General features: G+C 51.3%; 1 protein-coding gene across 4 annotated transcripts in view; it reads left to right on the top strand.

Moving 5' to 3' along the window:
* HDAC4 (histone deacetylase 4) overlaps positions 1–19,037 on the top strand; it is a 226,751-nt gene that overhangs the window by 23,680 nt on the left and 184,034 nt on the right. For 3 of the 4 annotated variants that reach the window (XM_030328206.1, XM_030328205.1, XM_030328203.1), the window contains exon 2: positions 12,157–12,381. In XM_030328206.1, coding sequence (XP_030184066.1) covers positions 12,360–12,381 — 22 coding nt within the window. In that variant the 5' untranslated portion in view covers positions 12,157–12,359. Of the gene's footprint in view, positions 1–12,016; positions 12,382–19,037 lie in introns of those variants that run through there. The other variant, XM_030328204.1, reaches the window with a different exon arrangement.

Raw genomic sequence — 19,037 nt, 5'->3', positions numbered from 1 at the left:
ACCAGTGTGTGTGTGCACGAGCAGGTGCTTGTGTGCACATACATGTGTGCTTGTGTGTGTGCAACTGTGTTTGTGTGTACGAGTGTGTGCTTGTGTACGCAGGTGCCCTTGTGAGCTCGAGTGTGTGTTTGGGTGAGACCCCGATGACCTGGTGGTGCTCGTTGGCAGTGTTTCTGCCTTGATTGTGCCTCAGGCCATGATCCCAGGGTCGTGGGATCGAGCCCCGCATCGTGGAGCACGCTTAAGGTTCTCGCTCCCTCCTTCTGCCCTTCTTCTCTCACTCGTGCCCTTTCTTCTCTCTCTCTCTCAAAAAAAGAAAATAATAAATTATTTCATGGATGTTTTTCCTGCCTGATACCCTGACCTGGGGTCTCCGTGGGACTTCCGTACATTCCGTCAGCTTGAATTGCCCATCCTGTACTTGTGTCATCAGGATGAGTCCCTGTCCCGTTTCTGTGAGGTTTAATTGTCTCAGGAAGGGGTAATTTGGCAAATACTTCCTGTGTATGTGCTGATTGTAAGAACATAGTAGCAAGAACCATAAAATATCTGTCCACTGGCCAGGAGATCTAAGTACGATAGTCCGAATGGAATGGGTATTATTTTGGATCTTTCTTGGGTGCAAGGTGGTCTTTGAGTAGCTGACACTCCCTCTGTCCTCCCAGCCAGAAGGGTTCAGGTGTGTGAATTTCTCACTGATCTTCACTTGGTTTAGGAAGCAACGTGACCCGTACCTGTATAAGCCCCCCTTCCTCCTTCCACTTGCTTCCCGACCACTTACTCCCAAGGGCAAGTGTCTTGTCTTCTAACAGCACAGAGTGGTTCTGCCTGCTTCCAAGTTGTATACACATGGAAGCACGCAGCCTGTTCTCCAGTGTGTCTGTTGGCCCTTTGCCCGGCATTGTTCGTGTGATTCATCTGTGTTGTGCGCATAGGTGGAGTTTGCTCTCGTCTACCTGTTCTATGTTGGATTATGCCACAATTTATCCATTCTGCTGTGGATGGACATTTGGGAGGTTTCCAGGCTTTGGCCGTCACAGACAGGCTGCTGTGTCCTTTTTGTGTGCATTTCTGTTGGGTATGCACGTAGGAGTGGCTCTGCTGGGGAACAGGTAATATCACTAAGCCGTTTCCCCTCGTCGTGGTGCGTCCACACCCTCGTGGCTGATATGAGAGCTCCAGTCCTTCCACATCCTTGCCAACACTTGGTTCTGCACGGCTTTTAAGTTTTAGCCATTTGTAATATGCCCTCGCGGCTTTAACTTGCATTTTCCTGTGATCACAGATGCCGAGCACTTCTTTATATGGCGATTGGCCACTTGGAATCCTCTTTTGTAAAAGTGTCTGTTCATATCTCTTGCCCATTTTTTATCTGGGTCGTCTGCCTTTCTCTGAATGATGTATACAAGTTATTAATAGATCATGGACACCAGCCCTTTGTTGGATGTGTGCGTTGGGCAGATGATCCTCTGCTCTCTGGGTTGCCTTTTTCTTCCTCTGCTGGTCTTTGGATAAATGGAAGTTCTTAATTTTGACGCAGTGAAATGTATCATTTTCTTTCCATTATTGTCAGTTTCTCTAAACGTGTTTTTTAAAGATCAATTAAAAAAGTCTTTGTCTACTTGCAGATAATTTTCTTTGTTGTCTTTTAGGTTAGGCCTTGTCTGACCCGGAGCTAATATCCATGGAGGGGTGCTGCCTGGGTCCTGGCTCTTTTCTGTTTCCATGTACTTAGCAGGAGCCCAAGCTTTGTCCGCGGAAAGACCCCATTTCCCTGTGGATTTGGAGTGCAGCCTTTGCCGCAATCATGTTACTATCTTTGTGTCAGTCTATTCTAGAATATTTTGTTCCTTGTTTTACCTGTTCTTATGCCAGTGCCTTAATTACATTAGGTTTATAGTAAATCTGGGTCTTGAGTATTTTAATTCCTCTGTATCTGTCTTTTCCTTCAGGCGTGCTGTTCTATGTCCTTTGTACTTCCATGTAAAAATTAAAATACACTCGTCCAGTTTCAAGAAAATTCTGGTGGGATTGAGATTGCATTGACCACCACTCAGTCTGGGGATGTGGACGTCGTAGCCACAACTGTCTCCCGGTCCACGTGTGTGGTGTGCGTTTGTTGAGATCTGAGATCTCGCGTTTGACGTTCCATAGCTTAGCGGCCAAAGTTCTCACACATCCTTGGGCAGATCTGGGCCTGGATATTTGCCGATCCTGGGTGCTACTGTAAATGGCATCTTTTTTCAGAGCTTATTTTCTATTTGTATTTTTGCTGGTCTGTAAACATACAATAGTTTTTGTATATCGACCTCGTACCCAGCGATCTTGTGAAGAGTAGGTAGGAATGTTAAGAGTTATTGGTGCGTTATTGGGGGTTTTCTGTGGACACAGTATACTGTCTAAATAATGCAGTATCTTTTCCCTTTCCAGTCCTTGTGCCCTTTGCCTCTTTTTCTTGCCATGTTATCCTGCCTCACGTCTCCACTGCCGTGTTGAATGGACGCGGTGAGAGGGGTGTCCTGACTTCATCCCCGATTCGGGGGCTGGCTCTCTGACGCCTCCAGCCGATGACCTGAGTCCTCCCTCCTGCATTGGGGTGCGATCTGAGCCCTCCCTCCTGCGTTGGGGTGCAGTAGGCTGCTCCATAACGGGTGGCTCTTGGCTCTGCTTTTGGTCTCTTAACAGCTTGCTGTTCTCCCACCACCTGGCAGGCCGGGGCCGGGGTGGGGAGGGGCCCGGACTTTGAGCTGTGGCCATCCTTTGCCCACGTGACGAGGTGCAGAGGACGCGGTGAGTGGGGAAGCATGTCCTCCTCGAGCGGCCACATTTGTTTGTGGCCACTTAATAAGATTTCGAAAAGAATGTTCCCTTAAGGATTTCTAGTTTCTAAGACTTTTACTCTTTGGAAGGTTTATAGCTTATTTTGTGAAATCGGGTCAACTAAGGTTTTTAAGGGCAGCTGCAGGAGAGAACTATAGGTCATCCTAGATTCTAACATTTTGGTGAAGGAAACGTTAGCGTACATTTAAGCTGTGGTGACGTACTTCGTTTCATTTATTCTGTATGGAGCAGAAATAAAAATAAAGAGAAGTCCGTACATAAATATGTGCTTAGTGTCAGAGATTGTCCAGTTAGCAGGGCGCCTGTCTTTCTGAAGGTGCCTGTGAGTCAGAATTACAGAGTCTTCTCTCCTGCTCACGTTTCCAAATGTGGGCTTCCCCCCCCCCCTTTTTTTTAATGTGTCTATTGCTTTGGGTAGTATAGATTTTTTAAATTAATTCATTTATTTTTGAGAGAGCGAGCGAGCAAGCTGGGGAGGGGCAGAGAGAGAGGGAGACACAGAATCCGAAACAGGCTCCAGGCTGCGAGCCGTCAGCACAGAGCCCGACGCGGGGCTCGAACTCACGAACCGTGAGATCGTGACCTGAGCCGAAGTCGGACGCTTAACCGGCTGAGCTTCCCCAGGCGCCCCAAGAACGTGGGCTACCTCAGGAGAGAATGCCGTCAAAAGAGCGGTTGTGTCTCAGGTCATAATATGTGCAACGTTTGTTTACTTTTATAAGGAATACACACTTTAGTCAGTACACACACCAGTTCGAACCACTCTTCCCCAATCGGTTTCAGAAACGTTACACACCTGTAATTTTTGAGATCTTAGTACCATGTGCTCTGTGTGTGTCTTCTTAGAAAAGCAATGATCTCTTGGTTAGCGAAGTGTCGTTAGATGCTTACGTCCAGATAAAAGGAACTATATCATGCGTGAATTTTATTTTATTTAAATAGCTCCTGGTCCATTTTTATATCGTGAATATTGCACTGGGTTGTTCAGAAACCTTCCACCTGAAGAGATGCCCATGGCAGGGGAGGAGAAGGGGGGAGATGGGGCGTACACGTCCCACAGCTCTGCTGGGCGCTCCTTTTGGCCTGGGGAGCAGGGGCCTTGCCTCCCTTGTGGGGTTGAGGTGGGAGTGTAATGGCGTCCCCAGCTCTACAAGAGTTGGTTCTGATCACCTGGATTTTTCTCCGCTGGGTCCTGCCACCTTCCTGAAGGTGTGCCCGTTCCTCGTGTAACCTCGTTCCTCTGGCGGCCCGAGGGCTCGCCTATCCTCTGTCTTCCTCTCTCAGCCCCTGGCCCACGAGCGTGGATTTCTGGAATCTTCCCTGTCAGGCGCGACCCTTAATCTTGATGTGGGTCTTGCAGTTGGCTTCTGAGCTCAGCCCTTTTGCAGTGATTTCTGAGGTGGATGCAGGAAAACGTTTGGAGAGTTGATTCAATTCAGCACATTTTTGTCGCACGCCTGCCGTGAACCACACCCTCTGCCGTGGTGGGGCCTCCAGCCAGCCTGGAGTGGCCGGGAAGGACAGTGGAAAAACGAACAAGTGACTGTGTCAGACAGCAGGGTGATGGCACCAGTGTGTGGGAGGGCTGGGGACTGCCATCTGGGCGCCCAGGAAGCTGGAGGGAGCCCCGCGGAGGTGTGGGGACGGGGCCCCAGAGAGAGAAGGTGTAGGAAGTTCAAGAGCCTTGTGCCTGGCTATTCAGGGCCCCTCGTGTGTGTGTGTGTGTGTGTGTGTGTGTGTGTGTGTGTGTGCGCGCGCGCGCGCACATGCATGTGAGTCTAGAAGTGCTCTCGGTGGCCACCGAGCCTTCTTCCCCGTGGAGTCTGTCCCGTGAGGGGCCCTGGAAGTTTCAGTGAGTGTGGCCTTACTCCAACCCAGGAATTTCACAGAGGCTGGCCCGGGGCCGTACAGCCCGCTGTGGCCTTGCTGGGTGGATGGGGCTCGGACCTCCTCACCCAGTGCTCCCCTGGCAACGACGGGACAGTGGTGGCAAGGGACAGACGTGTCCTGCTGGTTTTCGTGGAACTCACAGCCGGGCCAGTAGGTGTGCCGTCACGGACCGGCTGGAGCCCGCCCGGCGGGGTCCTGTCGGGGGGATCCTGGCGTCCTGGCCACAGGGAGCCACCGTCTGAGCCCTGTTCCCCTGTGGCCCTCTGTGGCATTTACTGCCCAGTCCCTGCCTCCCCCGGGTGATGGCCCTTCAGCTTTCCTCCGGGGAGTGACTCCTTTTCTGTGAGGTTCACTCTGGCTGCCAGTCGCCATGTCCGGCCCTGCCCTGGCCAAGGGGACTCACACGGCCCCGCAGATGGGGGCCCCTGGGGATGGGAGTCTCAGGAAAGGGTCTTAGGGGGACTGCCTGTTACTTCCCGCCTCCGGGTCTCCACCAGGCTCTCCGCCACCCAGTTTGCTTCTGGGAGTTTCCTGTGCTTGCGTGGACCGCCCGGTCCGTCTCTCCTGCCCCTGACACAGGTGCCCTGGTTCTCAGCTGCCTGCACCCCAGAGCCCCAGTTCCTACCTCCTGTGGTTCACGCGGGCTCCCCGACGGGTCCGGTGGCCGTGAAGACGCGCTGGTCGTGGGCTCTCCCTTCTCGAGCGAGTTCGGCAGCTTGGGTCTCGTGCGGTGTTCGGTTCATCTAAATTGTCAAATGTATTGGCATAAAGCTGCTGTGATATTCCCTTACTGTCCACTTAATAATATCTGTTTGGTCTCTGGTTAGTTGCTTCTTGCTTCTTGATATTATTAATTTGTGCTTTCTTTCTCTTTCTCTTTCCAGGCCAGGTTAACTAGAGGTTTCTCCATTGGATTGTCTCAGAGGATCAGCTTTTAGTTTCATCGTGTATTTTTTTTTTTCAATTGCACTGATTTCTGCTCTTTGTTATTCTTTTTTTCCTGCTTATTTTGGGTGTAATTTCTTCTTTTTATAGTTTCTCAAGGTGAACCCTGAGGTCATGGAGTTGACACCTGTTCTGATGTAGACATTTGGGGCTGTGGATTCCCTCCAAGTTACGCAGATTTTGATATGTGCTCTTTTCATTTTTATTCACTTCAAAAATGCCTTCTAACTTCTGCTTTACTTTCCCCTCCGACCTCTGACCCATGAAGCGTATCATTTGATTTCCGAATAATTGGGAGTTTTCTGGGTATCTTTCTGTTTTTGGTATCTCGCTTCGAATGAGTCAGAGGACATGCTTCGTATGTTTGACTTACGTCCTTTTAAATTTATCGAGATTTGTTTCATGGCCCTAAAGACGGTCTGTGTTAGCAAACATTCTGTGTGCTCCCAGAAGGCACACGGAGAACGTGTGTTCTGTTGGTGGTGTTCTAGAAACACTCCTGTGGTGCGGTCCTCTCCGTCCTTGCTGGTTTGGGTTCTGTTTGTTCTCACAGTTCCTGAGAGCAGAGTTGGAATTTACAACTGGAATTGTAGATCTGTCCGTTTCTCCCTACACTTTCATTAATTTTTGCTTCATGTGTGAAGCTCTGTGATCAGGTTCCCAAATGTTTTGGTTATGTCCTCTTTGAGATCGTGAAGTGATCTTCTTTTTCCGATGATATGTCTTCTGTAAAATTTACTTTGACATCGATGTAACTGTCACAGCTTTCTTTTGACTAGTATTCGCATGATTTACCTTTTTCTGTCTTTTACTTTAAGCCTATTTATATCTTCATGCTTAAAATGAGTTCCTTGTAGGCAGTGCATAGTGGGTCTGTAATCCCTGGGGAGGATCTGTTTTACAGTTCAAAGCGCGTGCCCTTCCTCTCTCCAAGCTATGTCAGTCCTACTTCTATGACGGTGCTGCTTTCCTGTCTTCATTTCCACTCCTATGGGTTAGGACGTGGGGCGCAGAGAGGTCAAGTAACTCACTCAGGGTCACATATTACGATGGTGGTCTGATCATCAGACCCCGAGCCCAGGACTCTGGCAGTCTTGGTTCTCACAAGCCCATGCTCTTGGCCATCATGCTGTCCTGTGGACCAACAGCTGACCGGAAGTTTCTGGTAAGGCCTCTTTGGCTTCAGCTAGAGACCTGGGGCACAGAGTGTGCTGATAAGCTCGGTGCGGCCGAAGCCAGAGGCACCTGGCTGGTGATGCGGTCGGTGGCTCACCTGAGAGTGCAAAGGAAACCCTCCAGAACACTGGACAACTGTCCCTGTGCTACCTGGAGCTGCTTGTCAAACCCTATGCCTCTGCCTCAGATCTCTTCTCGTTGGTACTGGTGGCCTCCAGGAAGAGGTGGTCTACATAGATCGTGGTCTGGGTCTGATGAGGGCATTGTGAAGTGATGGGGGCACATTGTCTCCTGGAACCTTCGTTCATACAGCGTTGGATGGGCTGGTGTGGGAGCAGTCAGGAAGAGCCCATGGGCGGTGCCTCCCGGCTGTGACGGGCTGAGTGGTGTCATCGTGGGACCCCTCCCCGAGAAGATATGTGGGGGTCCCGGCCCCCAGGACCTCAGAATGCGACCTCATTTGGACATAGGGTTGTTGCAGATGTCATTCGTGCAGATGAAGTCATACTGGGTGGGTTGAGCCCCTCATCCAGTATGACTGCTGTTCGTACAAGAACGTGGCCGTGTGAAGGCAGAGACACAGGGAGAAGCCATGTGGTGGCGAAGGCAGGGTGCCAAGGAGTGTCAGCGATTGCCAGCAACCAACCACCAGAAGCCGGGAGAGGCAAGGAAGACTTTCCCTTCAGGTTTCAGAGGGAGGATGGCCTTGCCGACGCCTTGACTGCAGACCTGTGGAACTTTCATGCGTCCAGAACTGTGAACAATAAATTTCTGTTGTTTTAAGCCACGTGGTCAGTGGCGCGGTGCTGTGGCAGCCCTAGGAACTGGACCCACTTGGTGCACACTCTGTCCCGTGACAAGGCCCGAGTGCTGCTGGTTCCTGGGAGAAAGAGATCTGTAGTGCACAAGTTGAGCTGGGTCAAAACATACTTAGGTTTTTCTGTATGTTGATGATTTCTGTCATCAAGGAACAGTATTTGAATGTGAGGGACTCTCCTGCTGAGCGTGGTGGTCCACGGAGGAGGGTCGTGGCGCTCGTGGTATGCACGCGTTCCCTCCTTGGCCCTGCCTCCTGCCCGTTTTGGCCACGTGCTCTGTCGCGTGGTTTTCCCCGTTATTTTTTTTAAAGCTTATTTATTTTTGAGAGAGAGACAGACACACAGCATGAGTAGGGGAGGGGCTGAGAGAGAGGGAGACACAGAATCCGAAGCAGGCTCTGAGCCGTCAGCACAGAGCCCGACGTGTGGCTCAAACCCACGAACCGCGAGATCGTGACCTGAGCCGAAGTCGGACGCTCAGCTGACTGAGTCCCCCCAAGTGCCCCGGTTTTCCCCATCATTGCATTTTTGTCCCCGATTCCATAAATCAGAGGCTTCAATTCTACCTTTTATTCTCCCTCATGAAGCCGCTGCCACCTTTTTTTAAAAGAGAAAATTCTACACTTGCAGCACCTTTTATTTATCAGGAGCTTTATATGCCTTTTTACAAAACCTGTGGTAATGTTTTTATTGGTGTCATTATTGATTTCTGCAGTGGCCTGGTTATCAAACTGCAGTTTTGAATAGTCCACTCCAATCTTTTTTTTTTTTTTTTCTTTCACGAGTCCTGGTGTTTTCAGTATAGTTTTGCAGAGTGTGAGGTTCTTCTAGAACTTGTACATTGTACTGTAGCAGAAATATCTGCCTTCTGTTTAATCTGCAGTTGCGAAGAGAGAGGGCATCTCAGTCGGGCAAGGCCGCCCTAGGCCAGAGCCTGCTGGGCACCGGGCACTGGGCTGGGGACCGTGTATTTCTGCTGCCAGAGGTGTAGCTCCAAGAAGCAGATTTTGGCTCTGAGAAGCAGTAGACGCAGGATGGGGTAGGAGCAAGTACGCACGGCCTTTTGGCCAAACTCGGGGTCTGGACTAGAGCTGTTCTCATCTGAGGATAAACAAACAGAAAATCCCCACATGGGGTCTCCCAGAATATGGTGAATAGGGAGGTACCCTGGCATGTAGATAGAGGAATATGCCTCTGAAAATGATTCACAGTCAAAATCAGAAAAAAAAAAAAAAACAACAAGAAACCAAACTTGACGAGACCGTGGTGGGGAGAAGACGTGACTCTGCAGGCAGGCGGTCTGCTGGGCAGGAAAGATAAAGGAATGAGTCGCAGAGGCACGCGGCCGAGAACAGGGGGTCTGGGGCTTAGTTAAAACCTGTGTCAGAGGCCGTAAGGAATCCAAGTGATAGGGTGGAAAATAGCCCTGCCGTGGAGAACATACTTGAGAAGATGCCCAGGAATGCAGAGTAAACAGCACATGTGCCGGTGGTGGGAGAGGCCAGGGACGAGGGCGATGCCAGCCGCACAGGATCGGGGTCTCCGAGGAAGCCGGAACAAGTTTGACACAAACAGTAACCCAAGCCCAACTGAAGAGTATTCTGAGCAGAAAAGAGACCCGTGTGTATTGAAAGGTTCGGGTTTGGAGCAAAATAAATGAAATGGGACTCTTACCATGCGCCTTTTTGGATTTCAAGATGAAAGGAGAATGTTGTAGTGGAATCCAGACGGCAGAAAAATGGCAACAGCGTCTTCACTGAAACTCAGTCCCCAAAGGGAAGGAAGTGTCCTTAAGCAGGACGTGGGGTTTTGGGCAGGGCTGAGGGTGGGGCAGGGTCTGAAGGTTTCGAGGGAGAAGAGGTGTGCTCTAAGACTTTTATACCCAGCCGAGTTGTGACTTGTGTGCGAAGGATACCGAGCCATTGGAGATTTGCCAGACAAACCATTTACATTGTCTTCAAGACAACGGTGTTTCCTTCTGGTCAAGACATGAATGAAAAGTTTGAACCTGAGATAAATAATGTACTGTGTTTTCTAAGGAAACAACCAGATACAGAGCAATAATTGTGAGGCTGTCAATCCTAGAGTTAAGGATAACGCGTAACGGAAACCACCAAAATGGCTAGCCTTGGGAGAGCGGTACTTCTTGTGACAGACTGGTTAAGATTCTTTGATTATAAGCAATGGGCAAAGAAAGGATCCTTGAATAATTTGGTCAAGAGCAGGAAACTGTCACATCATGAAAGGAAGAGATGACAGAGGCCTCAGAGGGGCCTTCAGGCAGGGTCAGTAGGAGACTTGCCACGGTTACCACGTTCTGAGTTTGTCTCCACTTTCTTTTTTAAGTTTATTTATTTATTTCGAGAGAGAGAGAGAGGCAGAGAGGGAGAGAGAGAGTCCCGACAGGGTCTGTGCTATCAGCTCAGAGCCCGATGCGGGGCTGATCTCATGAACCGAGATCATGACCTGAGCTGAAATCAAGAGTTGGACGCTCCAGTTTGTTTCCATTTTCTGATGATGCAATCACAGGCGAGTATTAAAGATATCATCCGTGATGCCACCCCAGAAGCCGACAGTTGGTGGTAGGAGTTCTTGTAATTGTCTCCGGGCCCTTCTATCAAGTGGCTCTGTTTCATGGGGGAGACTGGGCTTGGGGAGAGGATTTGATGAGTGTGGCTTGTAACACGTGCCAGCCTAGTTGTGAGGAGGGGTAGCCCCGGCCGTATGTGCACTAGGAAGCAGCCTTCAAAGCTGTGTTACCGAGAGAGAGAGTCGCACCATTCCTGGCTGTAACGTCAGTACAGAGGATAAGACACACAACCACAGAGCTAGCAGTCTGTGTGGGCAGAGGGCAAATAAGAACAGCAAGGAAACAGGTCCGAACCTTACCATGTGTTGGCCTCTGTGGCAGCATCATGGATAACTCGAAATACTCAGCCGTGGTGAGTGCGTTGCTACTTTTATAATCAGAAAATGGAAATCAGCTGAGAAGGTGGCCGTGACGAAGGCGGAAACTTGGGGAGTTACTGAAGGTGCAGCGTCCGGGGAGGAAGCTGAGCGAAGGCTGGGGAATGTGGAGCACGGACATGGGTGTACGGATATGGTGTTTGTGCACATACGGACCGCTGTGCGGATACAGATGTCTGTGCGGATATGGACATCTGTATGGATACCATGGCTATACGGGTACAGTATCTGTACAGATACGAATGTCTGTACGGATACAGTGTTTTTGCAGATACGGGCTGCCGTGCGGATACTGGTGTCTGTATGGATACAAATGTCTGTGCAGATGTGGACGTCTGTACGAATATGGACATCTGTGTGGATACATATGTCTGTATGGATATGGTGCCTGTGTGGATATGGATGGCTGTGTGGATACTGTGTACCGATACGGTATCTGTGTGCATACAGATGGCTATGTGGACATGGTGTCTGTACAGATACAAATGTCTGTGCAGATACTGATGGATGTGCAGATATGGTGTCTGTACGGATACGGACATCTATGTAGATACATAAGTCTGTACGGATACGGTGCCTGTGAGGATATGGGTGGCTGTATGGATACGGACGTCTGTGCGGATACGATGTCTATGTGAATACCTTGGCTATATGGATACAGCGTCTGTACGGATATGGTGTCTGTGTGGATACAGACGGCTGTACGGATGTGGACATCTGTACAGATGAGAATGTCTGTATGGATACAGTGTTTGTGCAGATATGGACTGCTGTGCAGATAGAGGTGTCTGTACGGATACAAATGTCTGTGCGGATATGGACATCTGTACGGATACCGTGGCTATACGCATGCTGCATCTGTACAGATACGAATGTCTGTATGGATACAGTGTTTGTGCAGATATGGACTGCTGTGTGGATATGAGTGTCTATATGGATACAAATGTCTGTGCGGATGTGGATGTCTGTGGATACGGTGTCTGTACAGATAACGGTGTTTATGCGGTTATAGACAGTGGTGCGGATATGGTGTCGGCGCAGATACGAATATCTGCACAGATACGGATATATGGGCAGATATGGTGTCTGTACAGATATGGTGGCTGTACAGATACAGACGTCTGTATGGATACGGTGTCTACATGGACGTGGTCTCTGGATACGGACGGCTGAACGGATACGACGTGTATGGATATGGACGTCTGTGCGATGGGCCAGGTGGAAGTACGCACAAATGAAAAACCACATGGTGGGAACAGGCTTGTGTAGATTTTTCTCCTAAAATGTTTCGCGTCGATCCTGCCAAGGCTTAGCGCCGCTGCTCTACAACGTGTTTTCACACCTATTTACTCACAAAACCCCCAGGTGGTTTGTATCTGGAGAGCCGATCCCACGGCAGACCGTTTACCTTCGGTAGTAAAATCCGTGAGGACAACTCAGTTGTTTTCCTCAGTTGTTGCTGTCGGATGAGAGCCTTCACACCCTCACTGACGCTGCTTTTCTTTCTCTAACCACACAGGTCACCTCCTGAGAGCCCGCCTCTTGGATGACCTGGCCTACGACGCGTGGTCAGCAAGACTGGGAGTTCTCGTGGCCGTGCGCCAGCACTCCCTGCTGCTGTCCGTGTATGTGTCCGTGGAACTCGGGGGCTCTTTGGAGCTGTTGTTTACGTGGAAGTTGTGAGCCGTTGTGAACCGCTTAAAGGAGTGGACGTTGCTAGCAATGAGCTCCCAAAGCCATCCAGGTAAGACGCGGCCCTTTGTCTCTTGGCAGATGGCAGGGCCGCCCTTCCGAGATGAGACCGCGTGGCCGCTGCTGGCTCGATGCATGGCCACTGTTGGTTTGTGACCGCCCAGTGCAGAGTAGGTGGTGGGTTCTTCACCCTCAGCGGTTTGGGGTCGTGTCTTTGGTTTTGATTTGCACGCAGCCAAAATGGCGTGTGGTTTCCATTGATGCGAGGAGAGGAGGCTCGTGGTTAGCAAGGTGCCATTTAGGCCGGTCTGTGATTTGGAGAGTTAATTCCTCATCCAGTTTCTTTGGTTTTGAGGGGACTTGGTGGGGCGGGAGTGCCTCTGTGATGGGGCACCTGGGCTGGGTCTGAGGTGCGGCACCCGAACCGCACCTGTCTCGGTGGCCACGGGACTCGCTCCTGGGTCCGTGCTTTGTATTAGGCACTGCACGGAGCATCTGGCTTGCACAGGGTTCTCACAGGGCCCTAAAGATCTCAGACCCGGAGGGAAGAAGTGACTTGCCTGAGGTCACAGAGCTAGTCAGTGGCAAAGCGTCACGGGCACGTGCACTCAGGACTTCTCCTTCCGCCCTTGCGGAGCCACACTGTGTGTTCCCGCGTAGAGCCTGCGGTACTGTCCCGTCCTGTCCGCCGGGACCAACCCCTCTCCAGAGCCAGCACTGTCTGCTGCCCAGCCTGCTGCCTCTTCCGGTGCAACGTGGTCTTTAAGGGCACTTAGAGATCAGTTCTGTCTTGCATCCGTGTGAGAGAGGAGGTGGGGCTCGCCCGGACGGATGCTAAGTGTCCCTGTGGCGCCCACGTCTCTCTTAGTGTGCCCCGGGGCTTGGCCCAGTAGAGTGGACGTGGAGGGTCAGGGTCTGGGTCTTCCCCTTTGGGATCGCTCCAGAACATTCTCACACCTTCCTTTGGCTCTGATTGGAGTTGCCAGAAGTCTCAAAGAGCAGGATTCCCGGTTATATTTGGATGGGAAAGCTTTATTGATTTAACTCGTTCGTGTATTGATTGCTGTGAAGCGTAAAGCAAAATTAAGCAGTCTGCATCGAAGTGTGTAAGGCAGACGCGAGCGGTGCCCAGCTCCCCCTCCCACTCCTCGAGCCACCGCTGTGGAGTTTTGGGGGTGTGCCTTGTTCCTGTGTATAAACATAGGGGGGTGTGGGTGCAAACATTTTACAAGAGTGTGATCATTCCATATGTGGGGTTCCGTGTTCTCTTTTCAATTTTAATATGTTACGAGCATCTTCTGATGTTGGTATGTCCATAAGTCGTATTTTCGATAGCTTATAGGTGGACATCCATGCGGTTGTAGCACTATTTATAACAGCCCCAAATTGGCATCACGTAATTATTTTGTACAGACGCTTCTGCAAGTCGTCTCCTGTGGATCGGTTCCACGAAGTAGAATTGCGAGGTTGGGGGCATGAGCTTCAGACGCTGGTCCAGACACGGTCTTCACTTACCTTCTTAATTACAGTTTAGGGGCACACAGAGTGTTCCTTTCTTCATCTGCCCCAGCACTCGGTGGATTTAGTCCATTTCACTGTTGCCACTATGCTAGGGGAAATGATTGTTTGAACTTACGTCCCCGTGTACATGGGGGTGCACGTTTTGGTATAGACATGACCTGATCTGGTCCGTGCCACCCACGCACTTGAAGGGCAAAAATGCTCTTTTGCTCCTGTTTTTGTGTCTAAAGAAGTTCGTATGTGTATAAAGTTCTCTCACGCGTGCGTATTATATACTTATATACAGGAGTGTACGTAGTCTGTATGTGTTGTTTATCTATGAATGTTACCTTCATCGAGTGATTTAAAGCAGCATAGCTTTGGGGCGCCTGGGCGGCTCGGTCGGTCAAGCGTCCGACTTCGGCTCAGGTCACGATCTCGCGGTCCGCGGGTTCGAGCCCCGCGTCGGGCTCTGGGCCGACGGCTCGGAGCCCGGAGCCCGCTTCGGATGCTGCGTCTCCCTCTCTCTCTGCCCCTCCCCCGCTCATGCTCTGTCTCTCTCTGTCTCAAAAATAAATAAACGTTAAAAAAAATTAAAAAAAAAAAAAGCAGCATAGCTTCACTCTTTTTGGGGCTCGATTTCTACAAAGATGTGAGGTTGTCTATTACGTTGTAGTTTGCAGTATTCTTTTTGCACTGCTGATCCTTTTGTGCTTTACGTATTTTGGTGTGTTTTTCTGTGCGTAAACATTAACGGCTAGCTCTTGGTAATTCAGTTCTTGGAATAGAATATATGGTATTTTTCTTTGTTTAATGTTTCTTTGCCTAAAAGTTTATTATGCCTTTAATTTTTTTTGAACGTTTATTCATTTTTGAGAGAGAGAGAGAGACAGAATGTGAGTGAGGGAGGGGAAGAGAGAGAGAGAGAGAGAGACAGACACAGAATCGGAAGCAGGCTCCAGGCTCCGAGCCGTCAGCCCAGAGCCCGACGCGGGGCTCGAACTCATGAACCAGAAGATCATGACCTGAGCCCAAGTCGGACGCTCGACCGACCGAGCCACCCAGGCGCCCCTAAGAGTTTATTATATCTTTTAAAAGCAGTTCTGCCCTGGCTTCTTTAGCTGACAGACCTGTCTCTACACACTTATCTTAACCTTCCAGGTTTGTCTCACCAAATGGCAGAGTTCTCCTTCCGAGAGCCTTTGCCTTTTATCTGGAGAATTCGCCCACTGCTGTTTATTATAGTCGTTGCCCTGTCTGATCGTGTGTGCCGTGTCGCCCACTGACCCCTGTCATCTCTGTCCCTCTCAGAGGGTCAGGGATGGTGTGGGCAGGGCCACCGGGCGAGCCCAGACCTCCCTGGTCCCTCCCGTGTCGGTTCTGGTGTCGGTGGTGTGGGTGGGGGGCCTGAAGCCCCGGGGATGTTCCCCCTTCTAGCCCGGGTCTCCTCAGGCCTCTGCCCCTTTCCCAGAGCAGCCCTGCACGGCCCGGCACACCGGACGCCCCTCAGCCACCCTGCCGCCACCTCCTGGCACTGTGCCGGCCTATGAGTCGGGCTGAGCTGTGACTCTCCTTCCCGCCTCGGATGGGATTGTTGTCCCGTCCCCTTGATCCCACGGGATTGGGATTTTCTAGCAAGTACCCCGAGTTCCTTATTACTTTATGCTGCCATTTTCTCACTACCCAGCTTTACTGTGAATGCTTTCATGTTTCTATTTATGTCAGTTTGAGTGGATTTATGGGAGGTAGGGAATAATGGTTGTTCAGTTTGCTATCTTGAATGGGAAACTTCTAGGGGTTCTCTGTCGCTTTTCCCGAACACAAGGGGCCGAGACCTGTTTCTGGCCGCCCAGTGCGCAGTCTCCCTTGTCTCCTGGCCGTCCCCGCCCTGCCGTGCTCCCCTGTGGCCCGGGGACAGCCCAGCTGCCTTCGGTCCCCCCTCTTCATACTTGGCAGTGTGAGTTGGCTTTGCCCTGATGATAAAATGACCTTTTTGTCTGATGTGTATGACTTTTCTCTCCCCTGTGTTTCTTTAAAACTCCCTCTGGTGCCGGGTGAGGTATGCATTACGATTTTATTGCTGTTCTTCCTGAACTTTGCCAGAGCCGGGCCCTGGTTCTCTGACGTAAAACCGTTCGCTGTTGGGGTTTTATTGCCCTGAATAACTATTCCTAATGATGTGAGCAGCCTGGGGAAAGGGCCTGGGCAATCCAGCTACAAGGACTCCTCTTTGATAGCGAGAAGAGCAGAACAGGTACAGAAATATCCTGCGTCTTGCCTCAGCCAGCGCCCCAAACCCTTCCCTGTTGGGGACGTGCCGAAACAGGCCAGGATGGGCTCATTAGGACACAGGGCGTGCGCTTTGGAGGTGAGTCCCCGGCCCAACACTGATGGAGGATGGACACACGTGGGGTCCTCCCGGCAGGACAAGCAAAGGCGCCCTTTTTCCTCTGCCCTCCTGGTAAATCTCAGGGAGCCCGCAGCGGAGTCCCTGGGACCTGTGTCCCTCCAGACCATGCCCTTGATGGAAAACTGGTTGAGCAGGACTGGAAGTGAGTAATTCAAGTGCCCTATCTCTCTCTGTATCTTTGAAAAGGGTATATAGTGTTGAGTTAAAAACAGAATAACTATTTTGAGGAAAACTCGTGTACGTGAGATCAGCGCTTTAGTTTGGACCGTTCTTTGATTTCTTAATATTTTGTTCATTGTGAAATACCCCATCCGCATAAAAGCAGCCAAAAAGTCTGTGTTGACAATAACTTAGTGATTGGTGAGTTTCAACATAGTCTCATTTCTTCGAACTGTCATAAAGTTTTAATCCTGAAAGTCTCCCGGGACAAGGCTCTGCCTCTGGCTGGTCCGAGCTGGGGCTCTGGGCTTCCTTCATCCGCACACTCCGGCTTCCTTCGTTTGATCCTGACTCTGTTTGTTTCGGCCAGTTTGGCTGCCAAGGTTGTTATATTTTAATACAGAAATTATCTCAGAAAGGAACATTTGTATGTCACTTACATCATGCTTTGCAGTGATTGCACGTCTCAGGGATATTGCGAAGTTTTAAGGGGGGGAAATGGATTTTGAGGACGTGTAATTAACACAGGGAAGGCACGGATTCGGAGCTGCTGGTGACAGGTGGTGACAGGTGGGCCGCGGACCCTGCGCGAGGCCTTGGGCCGCGACAAGCAGACGGGGAAGTCGGCAGCCGGGAGCGGCCTTGAACGAGGCCCGGGGAAGCCCAGGCCTAGGCTTTCAGGAGCGCTGCTGTGCAGCCACAGTGGGCACAGCCGGCCGACGGGGAGTCCTGCCGCTCGGGTCAGGGGACTGGGCCACAGGAGCAGCCGGTGACAGCTGGAGAAGAGCTTCCTCGTGACCTTCGGGGAAGGCGTGAGAGGGTCCACAGCGGCTGGTGGACCTGGGGGAGTTCTGGGCCGGGGGCAGGACCCGGGGCTGGGTGCGGTGTGGGGAGTAAACCAGTTCCTGACGAGGGCCGAATGCAGGTGTTCCAGAGACGGGGGCCAGGAAACGCCTCAATCCTTCCAGCTGACTTTCGGATGGGAGATGCTTGTGCCTCTTGTACTCCGTACCCCTCTGCGTTCTCAAAGAAGGCGTTCAGAATGGCCGGTCCGTCTCCCGTCTGCGTCTCCCAGGCCTTCCCGGAGCGCCCAGTGCGAACATTTGCAGCTCGTGAACCACCACCATCCCCGGTCCCCTGCTATCATTATCTGGGATCTCAATCAGTCAAGGTTTGTTCTGGAAATGATGGAGACATAACGACTTCTTTTTCAACCTACTTTTTTTTTTTTTTTTTTCTTTAAATCCTCAAATTGTGTTTTGTCTTTTAAAAATCACGGATACTCAGTCGTTATGAAGAGCTCGGAAAATTCACTGTCAATGGAGCATTGATGGTTTGTTTTGGCAATTCTCTGAAAATTCTTATACAGTATGTGGAACATTTGCATTTATGTCCTTTTTTTCAAAGCCACCATTGTAGAAATGCAAATTTCTGAGTTCTGAGATGCTGAATGTTGGATGATTAATGATATTGAAATTTAAGAATGAACCCCGCGCTATGTATTTGACACAGAAAACCCAGCGCGAGAATGATTAGAAGCCATTGAGTGCAGCTCGGCGGCGGAACAGAAGGGCCGTGATTGATGCGCCCGGTGGCGGGGGCAGGTCCGGCGTGGACAGGTGCGGAGCTGTGTGGCGCCACGGATCCGGCTCTGGTTCACGTGTAGAACTTACCGTGGCGACAGACCCACGTTGGTCTCTCGCGTACTCCAGGTCAAAACCCGACGTGCTTTTCGGAGGCTGACACGAGCGGCGTCTTCATTCTGAATTGTGCTTTGCAGCTCTCACGTTCGTTTTGCGTGACAGCCCCGTGGAGTGGGCCAGAACGCCGTTATTCCTGTTTCGTAGATGAGGAAACTGGTTATCTACTGCTGTCCGGTGCTTAGCCTGATGTCAGACAGCTGATGGGAGGCCAGCCTGGAACCGGGATGGGTCCTCCGCCCTTGAGGGACGTACGTACGCCCCGTGCTGGCAGACGTTGTGCGCGCTGGACCGGGTCAGGAGTGGAGGCTGCTGGCTTCCGTGGAGCTCGTGGGCCGTGTCGTGCGGTCCCTGTGGTGAGAGGGGGTGGGTGGGGGCACGGAGGCCGCCAGAAGGGATGCGCGAGGTCAGGACAGGGGAGCTCACCTGCCCAGGTGGGGCACGTGGAGCTGGGCCTAGGGGCCTGGAGGCGAGAGCTTGGCGTGGCGCAGGGAGGAGACTGGGAGCAGAGAGATGGGCGTGGGGTATGGGCTCTGGGGTAGGGGGGGCGGCACAGTCCCAGTTCCCTGGGATCTGAGACCCCACATGTGTGGAGAAGGGATCGTGGCTCCTGGTCTCTTGCCCCTAAGCACCGTGCCCCCTCCTGGGACACACGCTTTGTGTTCCATTGGTTTAAATGAACGGGGTTTTGCCACGGTCGAGCCAGGCTTTGGTGCCGTTTGCGATGTGCCTTGAGTGTATTTCTGAGCTTTTTCTGGGCTTGTCTTTGCCCCGTCCTTAGAGCCTGGGACTGGAAGACTGGCCAGGTGACTGGCGGACCAGGGTACTTGGGGAGATTTGGGTTGAAACTTTTTTACTTCCACTTAAGAGCCTTGTATCTGGAGGGCGCCTGGGTGGCTCAGTCAGTTAAATAACTTACTCTTGATTTCAGCTCAGGTC

Source organism: Lynx canadensis, chromosome C1 (assembly GCF_007474595.2).
Source record: "Lynx canadensis isolate LIC74 chromosome C1, mLynCan4.pri.v2, whole genome shotgun sequence".
NCBI lineage: Eukaryota > Metazoa > Chordata > Mammalia > Carnivora > Felidae > Lynx > Lynx canadensis.
This window is presented reverse-complemented; position numbering and strand designations above follow the sequence as displayed.